Source organism: Neopsephotus bourkii, unplaced genomic scaffold, assembly GCF_033783945.1.
Source record: "Neopsephotus bourkii isolate Nb327-2 ecotype Australia unplaced genomic scaffold, CSIRO-AGI_Nbou_v1 NB_1493, whole genome shotgun sequence".
Taxonomy (NCBI): Eukaryota; Metazoa; Chordata; class Aves; order Psittaciformes; family Psittacidae; genus Neopsephotus; species Neopsephotus bourkii.
The window spans coordinates 3,368,217-3,394,975 of NW_026901969.1; the positions used below are offsets into that span (position 1 = coordinate 3,368,217).

At 38.5% G+C, this 26,759-nt stretch overlaps 1 protein-coding gene across 5 annotated transcripts in view; it reads right to left on the reverse strand.

Annotated features, from left to right (window-relative positions):
- The window catches only part of TMTC2 (transmembrane O-mannosyltransferase targeting cadherins 2), a 245,155-nt gene that overhangs the window by 135,405 nt on the left and 82,991 nt on the right, over positions 1-26,759 (reverse strand). For 3 of the 5 annotated variants that reach the window (XR_009727823.1, XM_061369363.1, XM_061369365.1), the window contains exon 2: positions 8,922-9,492. The exons of 1 other annotated variant lie outside the window; for it this stretch is intronic. Coding sequence is in view for 3 of the 4 variants with exons in the window: in XM_061369363.1 (XP_061225347.1) it covers positions 8,922-9,492 (571 nt within the window). In the remaining variant the exon portion in view is untranslated. Of the gene's footprint in view, positions 1-8,921; positions 9,493-21,727; positions 21,812-26,759 lie in introns of those variants that run through there. One more of the 5 variants, XM_061369364.1, reaches the window with a different exon arrangement.

Genomic DNA, 26,759 nt, shown 5'->3' on the forward strand with positions numbered 1-26,759 from the left:
TGCATTTAAGAACCAGGTACACAAATTCTCTCTCCCTTCCCCCAGAAAGCTTCTGGATAATTTGAACATAATTTCCTCATGTGCATTTTCAATTAGTTTCCTAGAAACTTAGGAACAAAAATATTTTGTTTCCCCCCTCCTCCCAGTATGGACTATCTGCAGCATAAGGGGATTCATCTCTTTTCTACAAGACATTCAAGGTTAGTGAGGCTAGAAATTTACCTCTTACCAAATAACCCATAAAGTCAGCTACAGGATTGCAAGCCTGGGTTCCTTCCCTCCGCATTCCTAATCCACATTGAAGATGGAAAAAGAAATACAGGCATATGTACCAAATATTGTTCAGTTCCCCCAGTAAATATGCCAGAAAATGTTTGCTGCCTTCTATCACAACTAGCTGTTTCCACTGTAAATCTCAGACAGTGTGTGTTTTCCTCCTTTTTAATACTGTAACTGTCTACACAGCTGAATGTTTAGAATCACTCTGCTTGGAAAGAGTGTGCAAGTAATCATTAAATCATTATGACTTAAATAAAAATAAGCATAAGCCAGGAAATTCAAAATTAAACTCAATACCAAGAGAAAAGTCTCCCTCATGGCTCCGGGTTTATGTATGCTCCTGCTCCTTCAAAAGATGTTCTCCAAGGTCTGGAATCAGAGCTCATTCTAACCAGAAATGGCTCTCTCTTGGGTAGGACTCCAGGAAGACAACTGTCTTTGAAAATACAGACCTCCTGAATAGTCTGCAATGCCTTCTGAGCACTACAGTTCTGAAACTTAGGTGACTACCTTTAAGATACTCAAAAAATCAGGAGCCGGATCTTCACATACTCTCAGCAGCGTTATCTTTCCCAAAGGTGCTGTAATGCACTGCTGTGAGTAAGAAGTCGGAGCATCCAGAAGCTGCAAATTCTCCCTAAACTATATGATCCTGACTGAGGACATAGGTTTATCTTTTCTGACACTACTACAGTGTGCCCTGACTGCTGGGAGCAGTCTAGCTTGCTATTTAGCTGTGACTGACAAAGCAGAATGGGTTCATTCAGTAAAGCTCCCTAGGAGCTACAAGCATTCATCACTGCATCAAATCAGGACATTTAGGTGCCCGAACAAGACATTAGCAGGCTAACAAAGAACCCATGATTGAACATCTGTATGCAAGGTGCAGGTAAAAACTTTCTGTGTGGCATTTAACACCCAGCACATACTTGATGATTACAATCATGAACTTGTGCATTTTAATTAAGAGACAAAATCAGATTTAGTAGAAAGGTGTAACTCCCAAAGCAAATCAACATGAAAGGAATTACACCAGGAGATGTTGAACTTATTACGGTGACACTTAGCTTTACCATTGTATGTTGTTTTTCCCATTTTGTAGCCAGTGCCCAGACAACTGACTCATGGCAGAAGCAGAGCTAGAAGGGAAAGGGTCATGGCTTTCCAGCTGGTGAACAAATGGAAAATTGAAGATAGCCAGAGCTATATATATTTTTTTATCCCTCAAAGTTCACAGGGACCTCTCAGGTCCCCTTAGCATAAAATAATATGTTCTTCCAAAGATACTGATATTTTAAAAAAGAAAATTGCCAGCTGTTAGAAAAACAGTCTTACAAAGCTTCTTCAATTCAGGAGCTAAAAAAATCACCAAGATGAAAAAAAAAAACAAAAAAAACCAACACCTGCAAATGTTCCTAATGTTCTGAAACAGTTGTTACATGCTAGGTTAAGTTTGGTGCTTTCATTTGATTCCTTAAATATTTTGAAAACATTAAGAGCTATGAGAGAAATACTGTCAGATTGATATTACTTGCAAAGGTTTTGTAAACTGGAAAGCAGCAAGCCCACCAATGCCCTGCAATTAAACAGCACCATGAAAAAGTCACACTGTTCTTGATGTTAGTAATTGGCATGTAACCTCAGAATGAAAAATAAGTGCTAACACCAACTGTGCAAAGCCCCTGGAAGCTTTTTTACTCTGTGCGTCAAAGAGATCCCTTTTAAGCCAGGGGAAAATGTGCTGGGTTTGGCCAGAAAATACTTAACACTCTTCATAGTAGCTGGTATGGGCTATGTTTCAGATTTGTGCTGGAAACTGTTTACAATTCGGGGATGCTTTAGTCATTGCTAAGGTGTGCTCACATAGAGTCAAGGTCTTTCCTGGTCCTCACCCCACCCCACCCCATTAGTGAGCATGCTGGGGGTGCACAAGAGGCTGGGAAGGGACACAGCCAGGACAGCTGACCCCAACTGACCAAAGGGATATTCCATACTATATGACATCGTGCTCAGCAGATAAAGCCTGGGGAAGAAGAAGGAAGGGGGGGACAGTTGAAGTTATGGCGTCTGTCTTCCCAAGTAACTGTTACGTCTGATGGAGCTCAGCATTCCTGGAGATGACTAAACACCTGCCTGCTGATAGGAAGTGCTGAATTAATTCCTTACTTTGTGCAGCTTTTGCTTTACCTGTTAAACTGTCTTTATCTCAACACAGGAGCTTTCTTACTTTTACCCTTCTGATTCTCTCTCTCATCCCACTTCAGGGGGAATGAGTGAATGGCTGTGTGGGGTTTTATTTTCAGTTGGGGTTAAACCATGAAAGGGAAGAATGGAAGAGCACAGCATCACTTGCATGCTACCATGCAGCATAAAGCTTATGCAAGACTGAAGACACTGACAACTTTTCTTTAGCAAACCAACCTCTCTATTAAACTGAGGGTCTATGTGTGTTCAGAATCTCAGTAAATATGAGAAGCTGAGAAGCTTCTCTTTTTTTTTTCTTTCTTTTTTTTTATTTACTTACTCATTATTAAAGAACCCTTTGCCTTTTCCATCTTTCCAGAGAGGCATGCTCAAATACAGGCTCCAAAACATCATTGTAGACTTCAGTTGGATAGACAAACATAATGCAGATTTTAGTAGCAATTCCAAAAAGGCATTAAAGATTTAATATTAAAATATAATCCATTTTAAGCCAGTGACCTCAGCAAGATAGCTTATTATTCCTGATTTGATTTGCTAAATTAGCCTTAGGATGCTGTAATTCTGTCATATGTGCTCTGTTTCTGTGGTTTAAATCACTCCATGAAATATTTTCAGGAAACAACAGCTATTTATACATATTGATGTCCAATTCAGTATGACTCCACCAACATCACAGGGACCTGCGGGAGATCACATCTCTGAGAAGAAAGATAGTAGAGGCCAATCTTGCTTTTCTTATTTCAGGATCAAAAAGAAAAGCAGCAAGGAACTACAGGAAACAGCAGTATTAGCACTTGAAATTGTCAAGAAAGAAGTAAATTGCAAAAAGCTTCTTTTGTCTAGGAAATATCTGCGGCGGGGGGGGGGGAAGAGGAGGGATGGTCAAGACTATACAGGCTTCATGCTGCTGCCATCCAGCAGAGTGAAGAGAAAACCACCAGGCTGGCTCATCCGCAAACAGGAGAAATGTATGTGCAGGCACATTCATCTCAGCACTTCTACAATCTTGTACAGCCCTAAAGCTGACAGAAGAATTAACCCCCAGCTGACCACTGCAGAATGCGAGGTCACAACTAGGGAACAACCTGGGCCCCAGCTGGCAATGTAGCTCCCAATCTTTTCTACAACTCTTAAAGTGCTAAGGGTTACCCAGCCCACAGACTCAACATTTAACAGCTTACCACGCCTGAATATGCAGCTTTTATTAGACAATATGAACCTGTGAGAGGTCAGGTCATGTTCTGAAGCTGCAATTTATTTATTAACTCCAACAAAAGTAGTCTCAAGGAAAAGATTGTTTACGAGATATCTGACTCTAGGAATTAATCTGTCCTGTGAGGGAGAGCTAACAGTTTAAAAACTGTGTTTCTAACACGCAGGACTAAGGCTGGACCATACCCACACAAATGTTTGTTGGAAATAACTTACAAAATAATGCTTACAGGTCAGATCTGCCAAAATACCAGGGCTGTGGGTAAGTTCAAACGTAATAAAATCCTTTACATTGTAGAAAATAAACATAAAATGAAACATCAAGGTAGATTTTAAATGGTGATAAAACACTTGCAAAATGGCATAACTTATAGATGGAGAAGAGGTGAAAAACCAGAAAGGCCAACTACTGTGGTGCTAAGGCTTTCAAGCTCCTGACACGAGAAGGGTAAAACTGTAAATTTAAATCAAGAGCAGCATTTTATTTTGAAATTGCTTTCCAAAGCACAGTAGTTCTAAAAGTAGCAACTTCAAAGAGTAAAGAATGTCTAAAGTGGCTTATTTCAAGTTTAGAGTGTTCTGAAAAATCAGCAGCTTTATCTAATACCCAGCAGGAATCATACATATCCCTCACAACTAAGGCTGATCCAAGACCATAAAACAAAGTAGTGTTTTATAAAACTTGGTTTGGTGGTTCACCACGTCATCCATGGAGGCCCCAGGTTTACATCACTACCTTGGATAAAATATAGGGCTCCAATAAACTTGCTTTTTGCAAAACCAATACTGTTATAATAGCACAGAAGGTTAGATAATGCATTTTGCAATCCAATTTGTGGTTCACTTTAAGCTATAGATATCAATAACTAATTCCACATGTGAGACAGACCTCCCAGAGGGAGATGTTAATCAAATAAGTGATGGTAAAAGCGAGGTTTAGTATAACTCCCTGTACTAACTATACGTTGATCCGGTAAAACGTTACTGTACTTTAGCAATGGAACATTAGTAGAACGTACATCTGGTTTAGTTATTTCTGTAAGGCAGCTTGTACACATAAACCACAGAGCAATTATTTTATCATTACAATTATATTAAAAATGAGCTTTAAATGCATTTGCCCCATCTTTTTAACTGCTAATGTTGTCCAGATCCATTCCCAATTTTATAAAAAAGAGGGGCGGGGTGGGAAGGGCAGCACAGAAAGGTTTATATTAGCTGTGTACTATTAATTGGACAGAAGACTCTGTACTGCAATGTTGATTAATGGTTCTGCTCTCTAGCTGGAGATTGCAAGTACAAAAGAATTAGGCCTCTGAATTTGCATATCTGCTATAATTACAAACATGATCACAGCTCTCTCCCTTATTCAGGTCCGTCCCCTGTCCCTGTCCGTCCCATCCCACCCCCCCTACACTTTTGGTAGTTTAATTTGCACAAGTCTAGCTGCTGACAGGTACAATGATCTGATACCTATGATACATGACAAGTCAATCAATCTACATACCTGCTACAGAACTTACACCACAAATGACTCAAGGTCTAAAATGCTGGAAAATCAAACAAAAACCTAACTTTCTTCCACAAAGAGCGTTTTGCTCCAGTAAAGCACTACTTTTTTTACTTGCTCCCATTTCAGACAACTCATGACCACAATAAATACACTTCCATCAAAATCTGCTGACTTAAAGACAGCAAATACATTCTTTTTAGCCACTCAGAACAAAATAAAGCTAACCAAATGAAATGAGGTCCAGACTGACAACTTTGTTAGCCAGAGTGAGAGCGTCACAGGCAGACGGGAATACAAGCCTTGGCAAAAGGAAAAAAGTCAGCAGCCAAGTCCTACTGAATAACCAATATGCAGATGACAGGGAAAAGAGCCGGATAGTTTAGTAAGTAGCTATGATACACATTTTAAAGACGCATTAAGAATAGCTTCTAAATAACGGGTCATATTCATCTGCTCTGCTGGTGGTCCTGCTCTGCAGCTGCCTTGTTCAGAAGTCCTGCCAGTCTACTCAGATTGCACTGGGATGCTCTCACGCATTTGATGTGACAAATCAGAACTCACATGACAATAAACGTGAACTCAGTAAGCAGCTACTGGTCTTGTGTAGTAGCCACCATTTCATATTTATTGGACACTCAGCCTGAATGTAAAAACAAAATGGAAAAAACAGGCTTGTCACCCCAGTGCCAACAGCTACCATCTGCTGGAGCATTTTTAAAGCTGCTTTCAGCAGCCCATCCTTCACTGACCATCCTGAAGAAGAGTCAGTGGTTGTACTACTCTTTAAACATAATTAATCATGTTTCAGTTTCCTCAGTGATATATTCTGAAAAATCTTACAGAAACCAAAAGCCACAGTCTGGCAGCAAGCCAGCCCACGTCCTTCACTACCCACTTCCCCAAATTCCTCGCTCTCCATTCCTTGTTTTTGCCCCTCCACCTCAGTTTTTCTCCAGCAGTATTTGAAGTACTGCTGTTTGTAGGGCAGTAATGAGGACTGGATATAAATGAATTGATTAAGGTTTAAAATAACTCCTGAAGATCTGTCTGGGGTATATCTGGGGTTGGGGATATTTTTAATGTTTTTGGGGTTTTTTACCTTAATTTCATCTCCCTTCCAGTATGCAGCACAGCCTATGAAAAAGTTGTGTTAGGTCATCTGCACAGGGTTTAGCTCAAGGTTAGGTAGGTTTAAAAAGGGTAGCTCCTTTCTATGGTTCCATTATCAAGCATTCAGTTTCATATCAATACTGGTTACTTATTTAGTACAGATTTCAGCCAACCACCTCTTAAAAACATTTTCCTTTCTTCCTTGGCTCCATTCTACCCTTTTCCCCTTTTCCCCTCCAGTGCACTACAAGAGACCATAACTTTTTTCTAGACTGTCCTTCTTGGTGTCTTTTATCCCCCCTTTCTCCTACAGTCATCCTCCTCCAGTATTTACGTTGGGAAAATACAAAGCACAAATTCCAGAACAAGTAAATGGACACAATTCTTTCTAACTGCCTAGACATTCGAATAAAGAGCTCTCCCACAAGATGGGGTTTTGCTTTCTGGGTTTGGTGGGAGGCTTTTTTTTTTTGGTTGAAACAGTACTGCAGTTTTTAAAATGCTCAAGACAGTTGGATAACACAGAATGAGTCATCTGTACACATCTGCTTTGGTCTCACACAATTTGCAATGCAGGAATGTCTTCTCAAGCAAGAAGAAGCGTAAGCAACAACATTAAAGAAAAAAAAATAAATAAACCCGTTAATCCAAAAGTTGCTTGCTTAAGGAGATTTTACAGTTTGTTCTAGGAAGAAAGGATTTGTCACTTCCTACTAGATACACATTTTACTTAAGGTCAAAGCAGCAGCATAAGAAAGGCAACACCCAATGATCCAAACGAGATGCAGAGTTGAAACCTTTTTCATTTTTGTTTGAGTCTGTGCTTTAATTCTGCATAATGCAAAGATTAAACCATGGGCTACACACTTCAGGGTTTTCTTTTGATTATTTTCAATACAAAACTTAGAAAGCAAACAAACAAAAAACCCCAACACTTGTCTTTATCACAGTATGTATAAACACACAGAACTGAAATAAAAACAAAGCTTTCAGTATGAAAAGTTTGCTCTGATCTTCCTAGTGTCTTCAGAAGGGGAAAGTTATTATTTTAAAATTCCAATCTTACAGCACAATCACCTTGAAAACATTTGAAAATGAATCAAAAAAGTAATTTCAAATCAACAGGACAGCACCTAACTTGCCCCCCTGGTGAAGACTTGTCAAACAATAGTCAGACATATTACAATCAAACTCCAAATTTCTTAACTCCAAGCTCATTGGCCATTCTCAAATTATCCACTGATACCAACTAAACAGCATCCTCTGAAAACAGTTGCCAGCCTTCAGATGCAGCGGGGCAAAAACAGTCTCAATAAACTGAACATTCTCTAAACACTATTTTATGTCAAAGGCTAAAACTCAAAAAACTAAAGGAAATATAAACACTATGGTAGTACTTCACAAAATACTGGCTGAAAAAAAGGCAGTGCACTAAAATAATTATTTTCAGTATCTTATTTAGGCAAATTGTAATGCTTTTATTGACCTAGAATGTTTGCATCAAAGTGTGAAGCTCTCTAGAAGACTGAAACATTAAGGGTGCTACTTTTGTTCCTCTTTGATGCACCTGTCTTTATTTATTTTGAATTTATAGTTATTATCTTTACAAAAGGCTTGTATTTCGCTCCTTTACTTCACATGGAGTGCCTGGGAACAGGAAACTTCAACGCTAAAGGTAGAGGCCATGCAAAGTTGGAGTACAAAAGACTATACAGACAAGTACTCATAAATAGATTATAAAGCCCTTTTTTTTCTTATTGCCTTTCTTGGTTATATTTTATTGAAAAATGCAACAACATGCATCCCTATGAAACATTTTCCTTTTGTTAAATCAGTATTTTTCTGAAAGAAAGTGTTCACTGAAATTAAAATTGCATAAACTCAGCTTACTCATTTGTATAGCAACTGGTGTAAAGATTTGATTTCAACTGGGGTATCTTGATGCCAGTAAAATACATGCAGTTTTGGGAGAAGGAAGTTAGGGGAATTTGGTGGCCTTGTTTGTTTGCTTATTCTACTTGTTTGCTCTTGGGCAAGAAGTTAAAAAATGAGAAACAGTCATTTGATTAAGACAATAATACATCTGAGTCATAGCTCCGACTAGGGGGAGAAAAAATATATGCCAAAGGCATGTGCCCAGGTCTTATGCATCTGTTAAACTAGAACAATAGAGCTCTTATCTTTGCCTCAGGGAGCCTGTAGATTATATCAGCTGCTGCACTGGCATGCCCCACCATTCTAAGCTAAGTTTTCAAGATACAAGAGGATAAGAGCATGAATGAATTCTTTGCAGAAGGCAGCCAGGTATCCAGTGCTCAACAGTAAGCAGAATGAGGAGGGAGCTGCTGGAAGCAAGGAAAGCAACTGAAAAAAAAACCATCCCCAGTGTCAAGTAATAGCAATGGATAATAACACATTGTTTAAACAAAATGTAAAACGCCCGTATTAAATGCTTTAAATGTTCTTTCAGCGTTAGACATCTGTGCTTATTTTGGGAAGTTGACTAAACTACTAAGAATTATTGTGTACTTGAAAACTCATTTAGCACCTGTTTAACAGTGATTGAGGCCTTATGAATAGCTTATGGAGAAAGACAACTCACCTTGTATAAAGCAGGAATGATCTGGTGCATTTTCAGTCGATTAAATACAAAGATATCGTACACCGCTGAAATGGCCAGAACAGTCACTCCTTGTTCCTTCCACAACATGCTGCATCCTGCACACAGCCCCGTTCCCAAGATCCAGCCCCATGTACTTGGTGAGGAACCTCTGGTTGAGCAGTGCTTCACATAACACATCAGAGAAAGCAGAAAGAAGAGACAGGCTCCAATGTCTGCCCTCCCTACAATCCCTGCTACAGCTTCTGTGTGGATCGGATGAGACGCAAACAGCAGGCCTGCTATCAAGGTCCAGTACCCATCCCCAAACAGGATCCTGGAGAAGTTTGTGAAAAGGCCTGTGACTGCAGCATGTAACAAGACATTCACAAGGTGGTAGCTCCATGGGTCCATCCCTCCAACAGCATGGTTAATACGAAAGGAGAGTGTGCAGAGAGGTCTGTAGGACTTGTGGCTCCCACTGTGAGTGAGCAATGTCCCCCAGAAGTCATTGTAGAAGATATGGGTCCATGGCGTCTCAGGCAGAAGGTCCTGGTTTGTCTTGATAGCTCGACTACAAAAGACAAATAAAAACTTAATTTCAACAGAAGGAAAAGGGTACAAATGAAAGGCTGTGAAAATGCAATCATACTGCTACCAGAGAAAGAAAGGTATTGCTTTGGTGCTGCTTTAATTTAAGTTTTAAATTTTTACAGGAGGTGTTAAAAAACTACATATCTATTGACTTCCCACTAAAGCAAAATTTCCATATAAATTGGCTTTTAAAACACTGAAAACAGATGTTATGCTGCTTCCATTATATTAAAACACCCTTCAGTGACATTCTTCTGAGTCTAACCCAGGAGTAACCGGTTAAGATTTGATGAGTTCTAATTAAAATGTAAAAGAAATATGAAAAACTGACAAACACTATTGTTGAAACAACAGATTCTCCACTAATTCAGTACTAAAACCCCCAACTGGCCCTTTATACTGAAATTTTAATTTAGATGTTCGAATGGACATGGATGAACAATAAATACGGCAGTTGGTAGGAGCATGCAAATCTCTGGTGCTGAACAGGGTACTCCCACAGCTGTCTGCACCTATTTTAACTGACAATATTTTCTGCTAACACTTTGCTGGAGGCAGACAGCAGAATATTTTACAGATGAAAATAAACCTTCCTTTACATTTCTTGTATTTACAAATGAGGAAAAAGAAAACATTTTTAGGTTGTAGTAGCTATGAATTCAAGTCTGTGTCAGCTTGATTGGGAAAAAAAGTGCTGCAGCTTTCAGCATTTACGTTTCCAACCACCCTGGCAAGGACTGGTGCCAGCCATTAGCAGTCTCCATGTCAGTACTGTAAAAATCTGTCTCCTCTAGTGTTTGTACAAATCCAATCATTTGCATTTAAAATTTATGCTGTGGGAGAAGGTGCGAGACCTGCTTAGTGCAAAAAGATGACTGGAATTTAATTAGTTACTTGACTTCATAAGCAAAGTTATATTTAAGCAATTCTTTAAAGATGCACTGTTATTACCACTGAGCTTAACTCATTTAGCATTTATTTTATGAGATAATTAAGAATCCATCCAGCTCAAGTCCCCTCAGTTAAAAATACTAAACGAGAGATGATTTATATTCAATTCTTTACTCATTCCCTCTTTCTGTGTTTCCAATAAATATCTTCCCATAAGTAACAATTTTTCAATTCACATGAGGGAGAAAAAAGAAAAAAGACTTGTGTGAAGCACAACTCAGGCCTGCATCTGAAATGCACTACTCTCGTTCATACTCCAAGACCCCCCTCACATTCTCCGTTCCTTTGGAATGTGTATCTAAATCCCTTTTTCTTTTATTTTATAGTTTTATTTTCAGGAATGTTGTCTTGTTCTATAAAGAAAAATGCTCAAACACTGATATCCTATGCCACAGAACCTCCACACAAATATTCTAAATACCATGCAGCTCAGCATTTCCATTGTCCGGAGCACATTGCTGTAATGCTTTCAGACACACTCCCTCTCAGCATGTCCTTTTGTCTCTGAGCGTACGGAGGTTATGGAGAGGTCAGATTAAATCCTTTAAAGATCTAACGATGCTTTCTACAATACTTGAAAATTTCCATTTTGACTTCTGCTCATGCCATGGATTGGGTTGCTTGATTTGTTTTCCCAACCCCACACACATTTTTCTCATTTTAGTCCAGTCACAAAAGAATATTGGAAGAAAACAAGAACTTTGTTTTCACAATATTTATCTCATCCTTCTGTGTAGGCCTTTTCTGAAATCTAATTCCTCTGTTTGCAATTTCAGTTCGTAGAATCACTACCAGAACCACTGTCAGAAAACTAGGAATGCAGCAAGAATAAAGCAGGTGTTGGACTAGAAAGAGTCCTTTCTCTGAGAGTAACGTATTATGTTAGACTACAGATTCCCAAACACTAAGAATGGCAATCAGATGTCAGGATTTAGAGCTGACACCTTGAACTGCAAAAACGTTCGTTTCTTGGGGAAATACTAAGAAAAATAAGTGGCAGTAATACTGCCAGCACAACTGCCCCAACTGCATTCAGCTACAAAAAGCCTAGATAGTGCACCAGTTCATTCTCAGGAAATGGTAGCTCTTATTATATCTTTTACAAACGTGGCCATTTCCAATATGTGAAGCCACGCAACCACTTAAAAAATAAAACAAACAAAACAACAAAAAAAATTCTGAATAAAATACTTCCACACTATGCTGCTACACTTGCTAAGAGACCAGTCCTCTCCGTCTAAGCCAATGATTTTCATGCAGCACATACTCATATTGGACTTATATTCCACACCAAAAGTAAACTGCTTTTCCCCAAATAATCAAGAAACCTACTGCACATTCTGAAGGCATTAATTCAGTCAAATTTTATATATAGACAGCAAAAAATCTGATGCAACCCTGATCAGTTCCTGTTCAGTCCTGGTTTTATTAAAAATATATAAAATTAAAAAGAAAATCAAAAGGAAGCCTTGAAGATACAGTATTGATCACCCTGTATTTGAGTATGGATTTCAGCTGGCAAGTCTGAATTACTCCTAGTTTCTCGTATGTGTAAAAGCAACCAATTCTGGTGCCTGCCAGTCAGCATGACAAATACAGCTGGCAATTCCAACTTACTCAGCGATTTAGTCAGGTCAAATGTTGTATTCTCTAGGAGTCAAAATTTTAAATAAAGTTAAAAGCCCTTTCCATTATTTTTTGCTAAATGTTTTTAAAAGAAAAAAAAAATCAAAAAACAAAAGTCTAGCGAATGGTTTGGAATATTAGAAAAGCCTAATACAAGAGCAAAGCTAGACATTCTACAGCAAAGAAGTCTCACATAATAGTCAACAACTACTCTGTTTCACATTACAAAATTTAAGAAAAAACACAACTTGGCCAACACCAGATGTGACTGCTCAGGAGGATGCAAGATTATGAGCACCTGAGATATTAGAGCCAGGCAGCCCTTTGTCTTTTTGCCCTCAAAAGTAAAAGTCAACAAGGTCTCGGTAACACTAGGACAACACCGTGGACACCATTACTGAAGGACCAACGGAGTCCATGCAAAACCACCTGGGACCATGCCCATCTGCATCCCCAGCCCAGCTGTCTAACAGCACTGGCAAGATAAACATGAGGTGAAACATTCAGAAGTACAAGCTCTGTATCTAATAAAATAAAAGAATAAATAGTACTAAATTGTTCATATCAAGGCCCTGAGGGCACTAACAAGCCCTGCCAGCCCTGGGGCTCCCCCACCTTGCCCACAGCCCAACACCCCATTTCTGCCCCACAAGGCCATCAGCCCGTGCCTCAGGGACACCACAGCAGGGCCAGTCTCCAGCTCCCCACAGCCCTGCCTTGCCATGGGTGTCCCTAAGCCAGGCCCACATCTTGGCCTGTCCCCAGGGAGGTGCCCGATACCGGGTGCCCCAACACACCTGGCTGCCCTGCTCCTTGCTGGGGCAAGGCCCTGTTTTTCTTTAATTACTAAATTAACAAGCTGTTAACTCTGCTGCAGTATTGATGCTTAGCTGCCAATTTCAACAGCAGTTTTAAAAGCAGCCCCTCTTCCCAGCCCGGCAGGTAGTGCTGATGCGTCCTTTGTAAAGCCTCCTGTGCTGGCAGGAATCTGGGATCTCCACAGACAGAAAATAATATTAATTGCTGGCTCCGGGAAAGACTCTGGGATGAGAGAAACTACAAAACGCCTTATTAGCCTTGTCTTCTCCTTCAGTCACAGTTTACCTTCGGGTTACATCCTGCAGATTAGTCCAATCTTGCTAATGGGCATAACGAGAAATTCTCCAACTGCACTCATCACTCTGAAACAGAGCTGTAAACTGTTCTTGCTAAAAGGCAGCGGGTCACCAGGAAAAGTCATTTTTCAAAGCTCCAACACAACTGGCATTTTTACTTTCAACCAGCCTCAGATAAGGGTTGCAGACTCAGTCGGGAACTTGCTTGCTTTAATTTTTAATGCCTGCCCACTTCACTCATCCCAGGAGAGCGGAATATCTTCTTCAGTGTACAACAAATGGATGGGTTTAAGGAAGGAAGGAAAGAATCAGGGTCAGCAATCAGGTCTTCAAAATGGAAATCTGAAGATAGGTATAAGCTGTAAAGGCAAAATCCTAATATGTAACCCAGTCAAAAGAATCATTCTGCCTCCTGCCACAGACTACTTACTTGCCTAGATGGATACACACCTTTAGCACAATTTAGTGAGATTTTTTTCATCAAACTCAAAAATGCCAGAGATCCAGCAGCTCACACATGCACATACACATGCATGCACACAAAAATCCCAGATGTTTTTAAAATTAACAGCTATATATGTCCTAAACTGCTGCACTAGTGCTAAACTGATCCAGGTGTTAACACTAGGGCAAAAAAACAGATGCAACATTCTAAAGTGATTTAACGCGTTAAGCCTTATGTCCAGCTTCAATATTGCTAATGGTCCCCATATGCTGAAAATAAACATCAGCATTTGAAGTAGAGAACATATTTTAAAGAAAAAGGAGAACTCCCAAATGTGCACACGGGAAGCCATTGACCAGCCCTCTCCCACATAAAATAGATAGGCAGTGATGGACTTGCAAGTCTACTTGGAGGTTCTTCATTGTTTTTCCCCAGGGTCACTTCTGAATATTATTCATTTCCTCCTTTTTGATAAATAGCGAAGTGAAAGCACACTGTCTTTATGGCGGATCTTAAGGGTCCTAAGGATGCTTTCAAGATTTTATGTTACTTGTACAGACAACAAGCCCGGAAACACAGCTAGAACCTACTTTTTGAAGTACAAATAGTTTCACATAACCAAAATATACAGCTGAGCCAACCCTCCAAACTGCTTACAGGATATCTGTCAGGCAGGTGCGTGGTCAGAAAGCAGGCAACTAAAGCTTGCTGTAGTTTGGACAATTCTTGTATTTGCCTACAGAATACAATATACATGTAAGTCTCTACTGACAGCCTAAAGAAAAATCAGAAACTATTATCTAGTACATAGAAATACCTTAATAAAGTATTAAGCAGAAGTACATGAAAAAACATTCATTTAAATGTTTAATTATAGAGTCAAGGGAACTATTTGCCATTCCAATACATTTCTGGTGGCAATTATGTCTTCCACGCTCTGTATTAAAGTTAATTCCCTCTCAACAGTTGTGAAAGTGAAATTTATCTACAAATCCAGTAGGCAGGAAAGTTTTATCCATGCCCACTTCTCAAAACAACAGATCCCTATACTGTATATCAACTAGGGACACCTGCAAGGGTACGAAATACTGTGCATCCTCTGGGCTTCAAACTGTAGCTTTCAGTTTCTCTTCAGAACAAATTTTCTTAAGTGAATCTCCAAGGAACAGCTAATAACTCAGCCATTTTCAGATGAGAAATACTGGGTAACAACTAGCTAAGAAATATATAGGATTCTGAGCTGCTGGCTAGGCTCTGAGAACAAGACTGTCTATACACACCAAACAGATTGAAGGAAACATCTATTTTAAATTAACAATCATATTTTAAATTAAAGGAAAAGCTAACATCACAAAATGGAAATAAAGTTATAATAAGCTAGTGCCTATTTAATTTCTGCCAATAGTATGTTCCTTTTCTAGTTGTACAGAACTGTAGAATGCATGGATTTCAAAGCTCAAACACTGAAGAAAATATATATTTTTAATATAATATTCCTATCCTATGTAACTACTAGTGAAAGCTATTAACTCAATACATTGTTATTACAGGGCCTCAGGAGAATATATTAACAAATAATATTATTATTTATCAATTTTGAACTATTAGTGTCCTATAGCAGTAATTTCATAGTCAGCGTCAGTCTTGTAATAGAACAAACAGGAACCACAAGTAACAATCATTAGTTAGTGTTTTACTTCCAAAACTTTCTTGTGTGAGACGTCCCTGATTTAGATATAAGCAGAGTGGAAAGACAGATGAGACAACCATAACTATACCCTCAAAATGATTGCAACCCCTGCCAAAAATGAAGACATAGAGAAATAAACAAAAATCCCTCCAGTAAACAAACAAAATAACAGAGAAAGGTTATGGTCTTGTACCACAGTATAAAGATATACAGACTCCCTAAGATTTTCTAAGATGCACGATGTATTTTAAAGTAATTGATCTCTTGAAATAAGCAACATAAATTTGCAGAAGGCAAATGGGGGGAGGAGACATCTAAGCAAGCTAATTTATTCCTTGATTTCCATGAATGACAATCAGCTGTGGCTTGACTTCACCCACCAGTATGCTATGATCCAGCAGCCCATCCAGCTGCAGACTTCTAGACTTCACACTTTTGCGACTGAAGATGCATGGTGGTTTCGGAACAAGGGAGCAGTGGCAGTAGTTACATGTAATACTGAATGCTGTTGAGCACTGCCTTAACTATACTGAAGTATGCTCCATGTATTGATTTTTGCATTGACTTGAAAGAGCTTTGAAAACTTTTAGTAACCAACAAAACATATTGGTTACAAGAAGGTTGAGATGGCCTGAAAAATCTTTACCACCCAGAAGATAAATATTTCAAAAGCTAACTATAAAGGCTCTGAACTGTATCTTTCTCCATAGTATAAGCCTTTTCATTTCTAAGTATGTTCTCTTATGCTGAAATCTAGCTTTAATATTAACCCAAAGTGCACCTCACTCCCTCTCAGTTTAAGCTTTAGCCTGACATAACAAATACTGAAAGACGGACTATGTGAAATTCAAAACCCTAATTAATACCAACTGCCTGGGATAGTACTATTTCATTATTCATGCACAGGTAAAAAAAAAAAAAAACATGCTGGAGGGAAGCAAGAAAAGTAATTAATATTTTCTGGTGCTGAACAATGGGATGCCATCAGTTTCCTCTCAGGAGGGAGCAGATAAAAATAGAGGGAGAAGAAGGGCTCCTGTCCTTGTGTCTGCTCCCTGAGTTTCTTCACCACAGCATGTACAGCAGGCCTGAGAAAAAGCATTTATTGAAAAAGCACTTAAATTCCTAAACCAGAAAATGCTTTCTGCTATTCTCACAGCTTTTTCATAAGCTAGTTTCTCTTCTGATTAATACAACACAAAATTGCTAATTCTGTTCCTCTAAGACTTCAAGATACTTCACACTTACCTGATAACATATTCTTTCAAATGCACATTCAAAGTTATTCTTTAAAATATCCTTCAGGGCCAAACCACTGCCTGGCAATAACTCGAGATTTGTTTATTTTATAGTTATAGATATGTTTTATCCGCTTCTGAAGCATGGTCAGAATTCATAGCTGGAACCTCTGCTGCCCTTTCCAAATCTATTGTAGATGATGAAAATGGGCCCAGCAGGCCTTATGAGATTTACTGTTCTGCAGTAGAATATGCAGCTATTTCTCTTGTCCACTTTCCTTTGAAAAAATAAAACATAATTTTTGCCATATCACCATACAACAACTCACAACAGCAAAAGAACAGAAATTTTAAAGCTTGAGAATACTGTAGACAGACATGTTGAGTTGCTTAACCAGATTAATAGTATGGATATTAAACTACTTTTTCTGACAAGTTACCTTCTGAATATAACTAAAGCCTTCCCAAGACACACACATTTTAAGCCATTCTCTGAAAATGGAGGCACACATACTGTACCACTACAGAATAGAGTTTATCAGTCATACATCAGTTCCATGAATATCCTCTTTTCGTTCTATTCACTACATGGTTGGACTGTACTGAGAAAAAGCACTCTGTAATTTAATTTTTGAAAAATTATGGGTTTTTCCTCAATTCAATCTATTTTTTGACACAGCATTTTTTAGAAAGCTTGAGGAGATTATACATAATTATACCTAAAACCATGGCATAAACTCTGGTGCACTCTAAATTTAAAACCTAAATGAATATTTAGACACCACTCTGACTTTCATTTTTAGTGAAGCACTGAAGAAAATACCCAGGACCACATACACATATAGAAATAATGAGTAGAGGAGAAAACTACCGAACCAAAACATAACACACAGACAGTCTCACTTCTTTTTTTGGGGGGGTGGGAGTGGTAAGGAAAAGCATCAAGTTACTTTGTATAAGTACCTTTCTTCAAGCCTCTTATTAAGCACCCAAAAAAAACCTTTCCTTAACTAAGGTCTGGTCTAAGCTTAAGTTTTCTTGGTTTAACTGGAAGGTGTTATTCAAAATCAATTTAGTGAAAACAGTTTGGTGTATGCATATCCACAGAGGTCAACTTAACCTTTATACTGGCTTTAGAACTCATATTGAAGAAATATATGCATTGGGGGAGATGAGAATAAAAACAGTCCTAGACTCAGCTATCACTGATCATGTGCATGCTTTTCACCGTAAGAATCCAATGATTCCTGAGCACTCAGACCCACCCTGACTTTCATTATCCACAGAACTGACAAGCACAGGCTTCACTATGCTACAAACTATCAGCTCTGAAATTCATGCCTACTCAAAATTCTCCTGTCTCCAAAATGTCTCTTCTTCCCTCCCTTCAGCCCCACCATAAGAAGCATAAATGCATTAAACTTATGTTCTGACACACACCAATTGCACACCATCTTTTTTCCTACCCAAATGCTATCAATCTAGCAGATTTGTGGGGTGGGTTCCTTAAGAAATAATATTGTACAAAATAACTATTTTCCATGTAGGTTAGACATGTTTTGGTATCCCACAAATATGCTAAAAGACTATTTTTTATAGCAAGAAACTAGAACTCCTGCATATCCAGTTCATGAACTTCTCTGATATGTAGTCACAGATGGTCGTAGGCATAGATCTATTTATAGCCAGATAGAAAATAATATTAGGAGGGCAAGGGAATCCTTAAAAAAAAATATATCTAATTTATTTTGAGTCAGCTCCAAATTCCATCCACACAATCACAAACAAAAGATGAAGCACTGCCATTAAAGTGAAATATTCTGAGGAAACACACAAAACAAAGCAAGCTTAACTAGATGTCAAAAGCAGCAAGAAATGTTAACGTATCTGTGAGATAAAACCCAAGGCTTATCTTTCTCTGTGATGATAGTTTACTCACCAGTGAATCAACCAAAATATTTAAATATTTAAATACCTTCTCAGAGGACTCCAAACTAAAAAACAGTGCAGCACTTTTCCTTCTCAGATTCCTATTAAGCAAAATTGCTACAGAATACAGAGTCTAAACTCTGGCTAGAAAGCACTTGTGATGGATAGAGACTTTATCCTCAGGCTTTGCCATAGATATGTCAGATGAATTCCTGGAAGCTTTTGTTTTCTATTTCTGTGGGTTTCTTGTGGTTGTGTTGGTTTGGTTTTTTTGCTTGGTGGGTTTTTAGTTGTTGTTCTTTTGTTGCTTGTTTTGTTTCTTTGGGAATGGGGGCTGGTTTGTGGTGGGTTTTTTTAGCAGGAAAAATGGAACTTCCTGCAGACATATGTCAAAACTAATTTTCTTTCAAACATAATTCTCTCAAAAAGTAGAACAACCTAGATAATTAGCAACAATATTTGGTCCCACAAAGATGTGTAATGACTTCTAATGAATAGAGTGACTGCTCAGCATAGTCCTGGCTGGCTGAACTATGCTTTTTCCAGCTCTCCAACTTCTTTACAGGAACACTATTGGATGCCCTTCATAAACATGCTTCAATAGAGCAGATTGGCACCCACCCATTTGGAACATGTTGATTCTAATAAAAAAGGTTAAAGTCGTAGAATCCTAGAATGGTTTGGGTTGGAAGGGACCTTAAAGGTCATCTAGTTCCAACCCCCTTGCCGTGGGCTGGGACACCTTTCACTAGACCAGGTTCCTCAAAGCCCCATCCAACCTGGACTTGAAAACCTCCAGGGATGGGGCAGTCAAAACTTCTCCAAGCAACCAATTCCAGTGCCTCACCACCTTCACAATAAAGAACTTCTTCCTAATATCTAATCCAAATCTACCCTCTTCTAGTTTAAAAGAGTTGAAATGAGTTTTAATGATTTGTTTCCTCTCTGTGCCTCAATAGCTTGTCCAGATGCATGGAGCCACTAGAGTAAACCAAGTTTTGTGGCATGCCACAGCAATTGTGAAACACCAGAAAATGAAACCATAGCAGTGTTTAAAGTATTTTTTTCCTTAATTCCTTGGTTAAGAGCACCTTGTTAGTAGGTAACAGTTTGGAGTGACATAGAAAAGGCTAATTCACAGTTATTATGTAAATGAAAACATGGGCTATTACAGTTGCTGTTACATGCAAGTCCACTCTAAGCATACTCGCAAGGATTGTACTGGATGCTGTCTAAGACTGAGCTAAAAAGGCAGGAAATGACAAATTAGTTGAATTATTTTATCAGTTCCCATAGGATCAGATTCTGATTTCTGTTACATTAGCACTAATCCACATTTTTCTAACCAACTGCAATTGACATAAGCTGTTACAGCCTTTCAGTAGACTTTTCAGACTTCCAAGCATAAAACCAAAACAATCAGAAACCATGTATTTCTATATTTTACAGCAGCTGTTGAGAATCAGGCAGTAAGTTAAAAGGATCACAGACAGCAATTCAGGTAAACGGAAGCCATTACCAGAATCACACACCTGATCAACATTCCTGACACTACCATTACAGCTAAGTCAAGTCAAGCTGAACTACAAGAAGCAGATAGCATTGACCTGAAACAGTGCCAGATTTTCAAGTCTCTCCAATTCTATGCAAGCCAATCACCTGCACTTTTTCCACTAGGTATTTGCATACCATTTTATGTATTTTATCTTTTTTAAGCAGCTTTAACTTTCCTAAGAAGCCTCCTTCTAAAAGGTCTGAAGATCAAACCAGTATTTAACTATTAGGCTTAACTTCCTTACAGTAATGTTTAAGTCCAACTACCCTTGACAGCAGCAAAACAGAGGACTGCATTTTTCCTTGTAGCCAAGAAACCCAAGCACCACAAAAGGTTATGGTATTTCATAACTCTTGCCTTTAGACAATGACAGCTATAAGTTCAACCTAAAAAGACCTATAGAAGAAAGCTGATGGAACACAAAGTTTTATGAAAGCTTTAAAAAAGTGAACAGTTTGCTTCTTTCAGTAGTCTACATCAAACACAGAAATGGTTTGTCAGGAAACAATTCATGTGCACTATTTTATTAAGAAACTGTCAGTCATCTCTCAAAATTCCAGCACTGCTAATGGACACTGATAATTTTGCATTGTCTGTTCAGGAGAGGACTGTTTGAGATCACAATAAGAAGACATATCAAACATGGGTGAAAAAAACCATGGGTAGATTAAGAGAAATACATGCAGCTCAGTGCAATGAAGGTGACCCAAACGAACCAGAAAACAGACTGCCTGGAACGGTTAGTCAGCAGTTTCAGACTTCAGAAAGAGAAAAATAGTGGGTCCTGTGTTGTTGCATTTGTTGACAAGGCAAATGTATTCTCTTCATGTGTCCCAGATTTTCATGCAAGGATGTGAAAAATAAAGATGTGACAGAATTCTACCTTGAAGAGAAGAAGTTTCAACTTCATGCACCTGAGCTTGAACCAAGTCTCTTTTCTACTAGGGATCTGCATGCGTTGTATAATGTCATTTAAGAAAGAGTATTGAAGAGTATTGTAATGCCCTTTTCTTTCTTTTTTTTTTTTTCCTAAAAAGCAACTCTCCATTAGAATATTTACATAAAACATAGTGCATACCTATTACCTACAAAGCTGGGGAAGGTTACTTCTTCAGGCTCCCTCTTTGCTGTTCCCCATGGCATTACAAGCCACTGAAAGTTTAATGAAAAAAATTATAGTTTGACAGACCATATAAAACAGCAGGATGCATTTATTTCTGCATAATAAAACCAATCTAGAGTAACATAAAGAATAAGCCGTTTCTGCTCTACAAGACTTAACTTCTTTTTTTCTAGGGCTCTGCATTGATCTTGCTACAAAGTAATCAGGAATTCAAGACATTTCTCACCACAGGAAATTAGTTATTTGGAATAAAACAGTGCTGTGTATGCATCATAAATTTTCCAGGTTTCTAACATGTTGCGGTACACAGAAAGACACTGAAAAATGAATTATGACACATGGCCAAGAAATAATACAGCTATCTAACCCACACATCCCATCCGCTAAGACAATGTAGCACCCAAAGCATATGAAGATTTCAGGGTAGGCTGCCAGGTGCTTTTAATGAAATATGAAGAAATACTCAGATAGTAAGTTATTGCTATCCAACTATTTCAGAAGTATTTACCCAGATGCTGTATGTAATCAGCCATACATACGTACCTCATTCAAAACAACTTCATTACCCCCTTTAGTTCCTTCTCAACTCTAGGTTGTAAGATAAGAGCTTGTAGAAATCAGTGTGGAACAGAGGCAGCTCCTGGCTCATGAGAGGCTCATGAGTTGGAAGTCCCACCCTGGAAACTGGACTACCAGGGAACTGCACCAGTGCTGATTGTGAGGATCATTTCACATAAAGATGTTCAACTTGAACCCCAAACTTACAGTGAATGCTTAATCTTCAACTACTGAGAAAGATAAAATACTATTTTAGAGACAAAGGCTGCTGTTATTTTAATATTACAGGCCAACAAAACAGATGAAAGTTTTAAATTAAAGGCTACTTCTCTGAAATTATATTCTGTGATTTTATGCATAAATCAAGCCAGGTGACATATTTCCAATAGCTATGAAAATAATAAAATTAGTTTCAATGACCTCAGAGCTATACATGCTTATTCATGGTAGTGGCCCAAGACAACCCTGAAATCAGACATTCCATTAAGTCAGAAGCATGGCACACAGCCAAGCTCCTGTAAAAGTTAAAGGTCTTGCACATGCTTTCTTTATGTGTTTATTTGAATGGAATGGATTTTGGGCCACCCATCACTTCCAGACCTCCCAAAATATTTAAAGGAACTATTCAGCCAAATCTTAGCATACACCACTCCGCCTTGGGATGCTACCTCTTTAAACAAGATGTAAAAGCATTAAAAAATGAAGTAACATGGGAAGAAACATCAAAACACAGTTTATCTGAAGATACTTTAATGTGTATTTTGCTCTACAGACGAGTCATGCAACATTCTGGGTGCAGTTTAATTACAATAATAAGATAACAATAAGATAAAGAACCTAAATGTTGTTACAAAGCAAAAGAAATACACAGTAAACCAGAGACTGTCCAATATAATAAAATGAGAAATAATGGTGTCAATTACCAGAAAACAAATAAAGTACTTCAGGTCACCATACTATAAAATAAATTTTAAAAATAAAGAACCTATTTTCCCTTTCTTCTCCAGGGCACAAAAAAAAGCTTAACAACTGACTGTCATAATCACAAATGCCACAGTGATGTGGGGACATGAGAAACAAATTCTGATTTGAATATTCAGAAATAACTGGCATTGCCAGCAGTCTTAAGGACACCTTGCTACTAAATTAGCAAACAGTTTCTCAATCTGGGCTCCAGAGCCATTAAAGTAATCATAGAATCATAGAATAGTTAGTGTTGGAAAGGACCTTAAGATCATCAAGTTCCAACCCCCTGCCATGGGCAGGAACACCTCACACTAAACCATACCACCCAAGGCTTCGTCCAACCTGGACTTGAACACTGCCATGGATGAAGCATTCACAACCTCCCTGGGCAACTTATTCCAGTGCCTCACCACCCTAACAGGAAAGAATTTCCTCCTTATATCCAATCTAAACTTCCCCTGTTTAAGTTTTAACCCATTATCCCTTGTCCTACCACTACAGTCCCTAATGAAGGGTTCCTCCCCAGCACCAGAACTGCACACAATACTCCAGGTGAGGTCTCACGAGAGCAGAGAAAAGGGGCAGGATCACCTCCTTCGACCTGCTGGTCACGCTCCTTTTGATGCAGCCCAGGATATGGTTGGCTTTCTGGGCTGCAAGTGCACACTGCTGGCTCATGTTCATTTTCTCGTGAATTGCATTTTCATTCAGAAACTACAAACTTATGTTATTTCTACCTGTACAACTGAGCTCTCACAAATAGGACAAAATCACAAGGAAAAAATGCTATGCTTCAGGATGAGCAGGAGAAAATGAGTCAAACTTGCTAGCGCACACAAAACAAAAGCTATACGTACTGCTCTATTTTCTTGCCATTGGTAGTGCTTTTTACTATAAAAGGTCTCTCTCAAAGACATCAAGTGTTAAATTGATACAGATAAAGAGAAAAAAGTTTTTAGAACTTGCTAATAGTTGTCATCCTGATCCATCCTAGAATTCATGGCCCCATCTCTATATTTTAGATTTTACACATCAAACAAAAGAAAGTAGCAAGCAAAAAGCTCTAAAACAGGAACCAAATTTGGATTTTTTTCTTTGACTGGGTACCACAATAAAGATTGGCAGGTACCAATTCCAGCAGTACCAGTTCCAGCCTGGGCAACTACCACTTAGAACAGTCATATATTACACAAGCGTGTATATATATACACTGCAATTTAGGAACTGTTGCTGTAGAAAGTTGATTCAGTGCTAACATAGAAAGATTTAAATTTGGCTCCTGCAACAGAAAAGGGTATCAAAACATGACTGCTCACTAAATGCCAAGGAAGGAACCCAGTGCACCTCTCCGCAATAGTAAAAATCAACTAATGAAACAGAATTATTATTTATTAGTCGATTTTTTTAAGTGATCATTTCCATATAACCTTACAAACAGAAAAAAAAAAAAAAAAAACACCACCCCAAAACCAGAGAAAAGCATTGTCAAGAACAGCAGAAACTCCAAGTTCTGCCACTCCACCTTTGCTGGCACTGGAAAGATTGCTAAAACAAGTTAATGGTTACTCTAAACTGAATTTCACCCAGCTCCTGTCACCAAATGGACTAACTCAGAAAGGAAAGCTCTTCATTAAACAACAGGTAGATGCAACAGATTCAACCTGTTAGAACACGTGATCTAAAAGACTGCATCCTAATTAATCCTGAAAAGGAAAAGTGGATAGAAATACACAAAAATGTTTAGATTGCATACATAAATCAGTGTAAGGTATCCACTACATAAGGTAGAAGAGGAAGATACTGCAGCTTGTAGCATACCTGCCAGTTCATAGTGTTCTCTTCTTGAAACTAGCACAAAAACTAGTTTGCAGATACCTCACTCCAGTATGACATCCCACTGTGCTGGCGGCACAAGACTTCCTTCCCACCAGGCATGTTTCATCTTTGTGGAATGAACTTAGAGCCAGCAACAACAATCCACCCCTCCTCTTGGTATTTATTGCACGGCTTCTTACTGTCTGAAGGATGCTGATGTCTCTTGGATACGTTTTTGTAATTTTTCAGAACTTATTTTAGCTGCTATGTAATTACTTTCAAACTGAAGTTTCACAGTGATGTTTTTCAAGCTCAACTGATTAAAGCTTGTTTAATAGATCTTGAAGAAAATATATTATTCAACTTAATGAAAATTTATGCAAATCACTGCCACTAGCTTCTGCAGAAAACCTTTTCAATTAATTATAATTAGGCTTTTTACTTTTAGGCTTCTGTGTGTTTCTTTTCTACTAGGAAATTACAAGCATAGTTTTTTTTTCTTTTTTCGATTGCGGGAGATGAAGAACTTCATTGGTGTGATGTACAAACTCCCATACAAATTGGGCTTGTAACTGCAGAGCCCTTTTTATTCCTGCCTTTCAGATCAGGTCTAAGTATTTGCTCCCAGATATCCAGGACTGGAAAGAAAACAAAGAAATCTGCTCATTGATGCTGATATACACATAAATTACTCCTCAGCTTTAGGAGAGTGACTTGATAGACAAAATGAATAGAGTATTCAAATAGTGGCATGTCTCCATGACACTTCTGAAACTCTCCCAAATACAGAAAGATCTCTCTCTTTAGTAATGTACAAGTATATTTTGTACATATTTCATGGGAATTTCAGTGGCTTGCCTACTTAGCACTGATATAAAAAGCCTTGCTTAAGTGGACAAACTGTGAATATAGCCAGAAATACTGCACTAGAGAAGTTGCAACAACTCAGAAAGAACAATTCACTTACTAGTAATAACATCTGAACTATTTTTACAGGTATGGATTTACAGTGAAGAAGATGGTGCAAAGCTTTATATTGCAGAGATTGTCAGAGGTTATTATGATTAATTGGATCAGATATCAAGAAGCTCCTCAAAGAAAAGTGAAATCCTTATTGTATTGCAACTGCTTTCCTAAAATCAGGCACTTTTAGCTCTTCTGGAAGATCTAGCTAGCACCACTTTGGTACTCATCTGCCGAGGCCAAAGAGGGAAAGTGAGGGATTTTTGTTACAATATTTCTAATGAAGAGTCTTAATTTTGCAGAACGGCACAGGTGCAATGAATCTTGCATGTTCCCATCGGCCTGGACTGTGGAAGAATCCAGCCACTGGTTTGTTCCTACCTTCTTCCTTGAACTGCGAAAACCCATCCCTCATCCCAGAACTAATCCTGAATAAATTCCTCCATCCCTTCATCGAACACATGACTTATCTGGGAGGAGAAGGAAAGACAAGATGGGAAAGGACTGTGAGGTTGTTACCTGGAACTACAATTCACGGGAGCCAGTTTGTGTCTGCCCCTACTTCTCTCACACAGCCACTGGATTCCAGTCCTAGAACATCTGTGTTATGACAGCATCTCTCTATAAAAGCAGTCTAACGTACCTTTTATCGTTCTCACCCTTCTGTTAGGATTTCCTATGCTGGACCTAATAGGGACAGAATCAGGTTAAAAGAATGACTGCCTCAAGCAAACCATGTCCACAAACTTACAGCTACCCACTGATGACAAATCCCTTTATGTTCCTTTTTCAGGTCCACAGGCATGGCCTGTTTCCTACTAGTGATGGCTGCAATCATACCTCCTGTTGTTTAATTATGTGTCATTTAACCAGAAATTAAAGAGCATTTCCTCTTGGAAAAGCAAATGTGAAAATGACTGTTTGGTTCTAGGTTTACAGTCTTCTAATCCAGATCAAATGTGCTCAGACCAAAAAAAAGTTACCATTCTTTAGCTCCACAGAACAAATCAGGGATCTGCTTTGAAGCCTATATTGCCATGAAATAGAAGCACAAGTTTGGTGGGCTAATTCCAACTGCCATGAAATTTTATATAATGCAGTGCTAAACATTTACAGATCTCAAGAGGACGTGGACAGAAAAACTGTGACCAAAACAGTAACACTCAAAATTAATGTACAGGACAACAATCTTGAGCTGAACATAAAAATAAGAGCAACAGGCAGATTCATTAGAAATTAAAAGGCAAAGCAGAATATTAAACAGCCACATTAA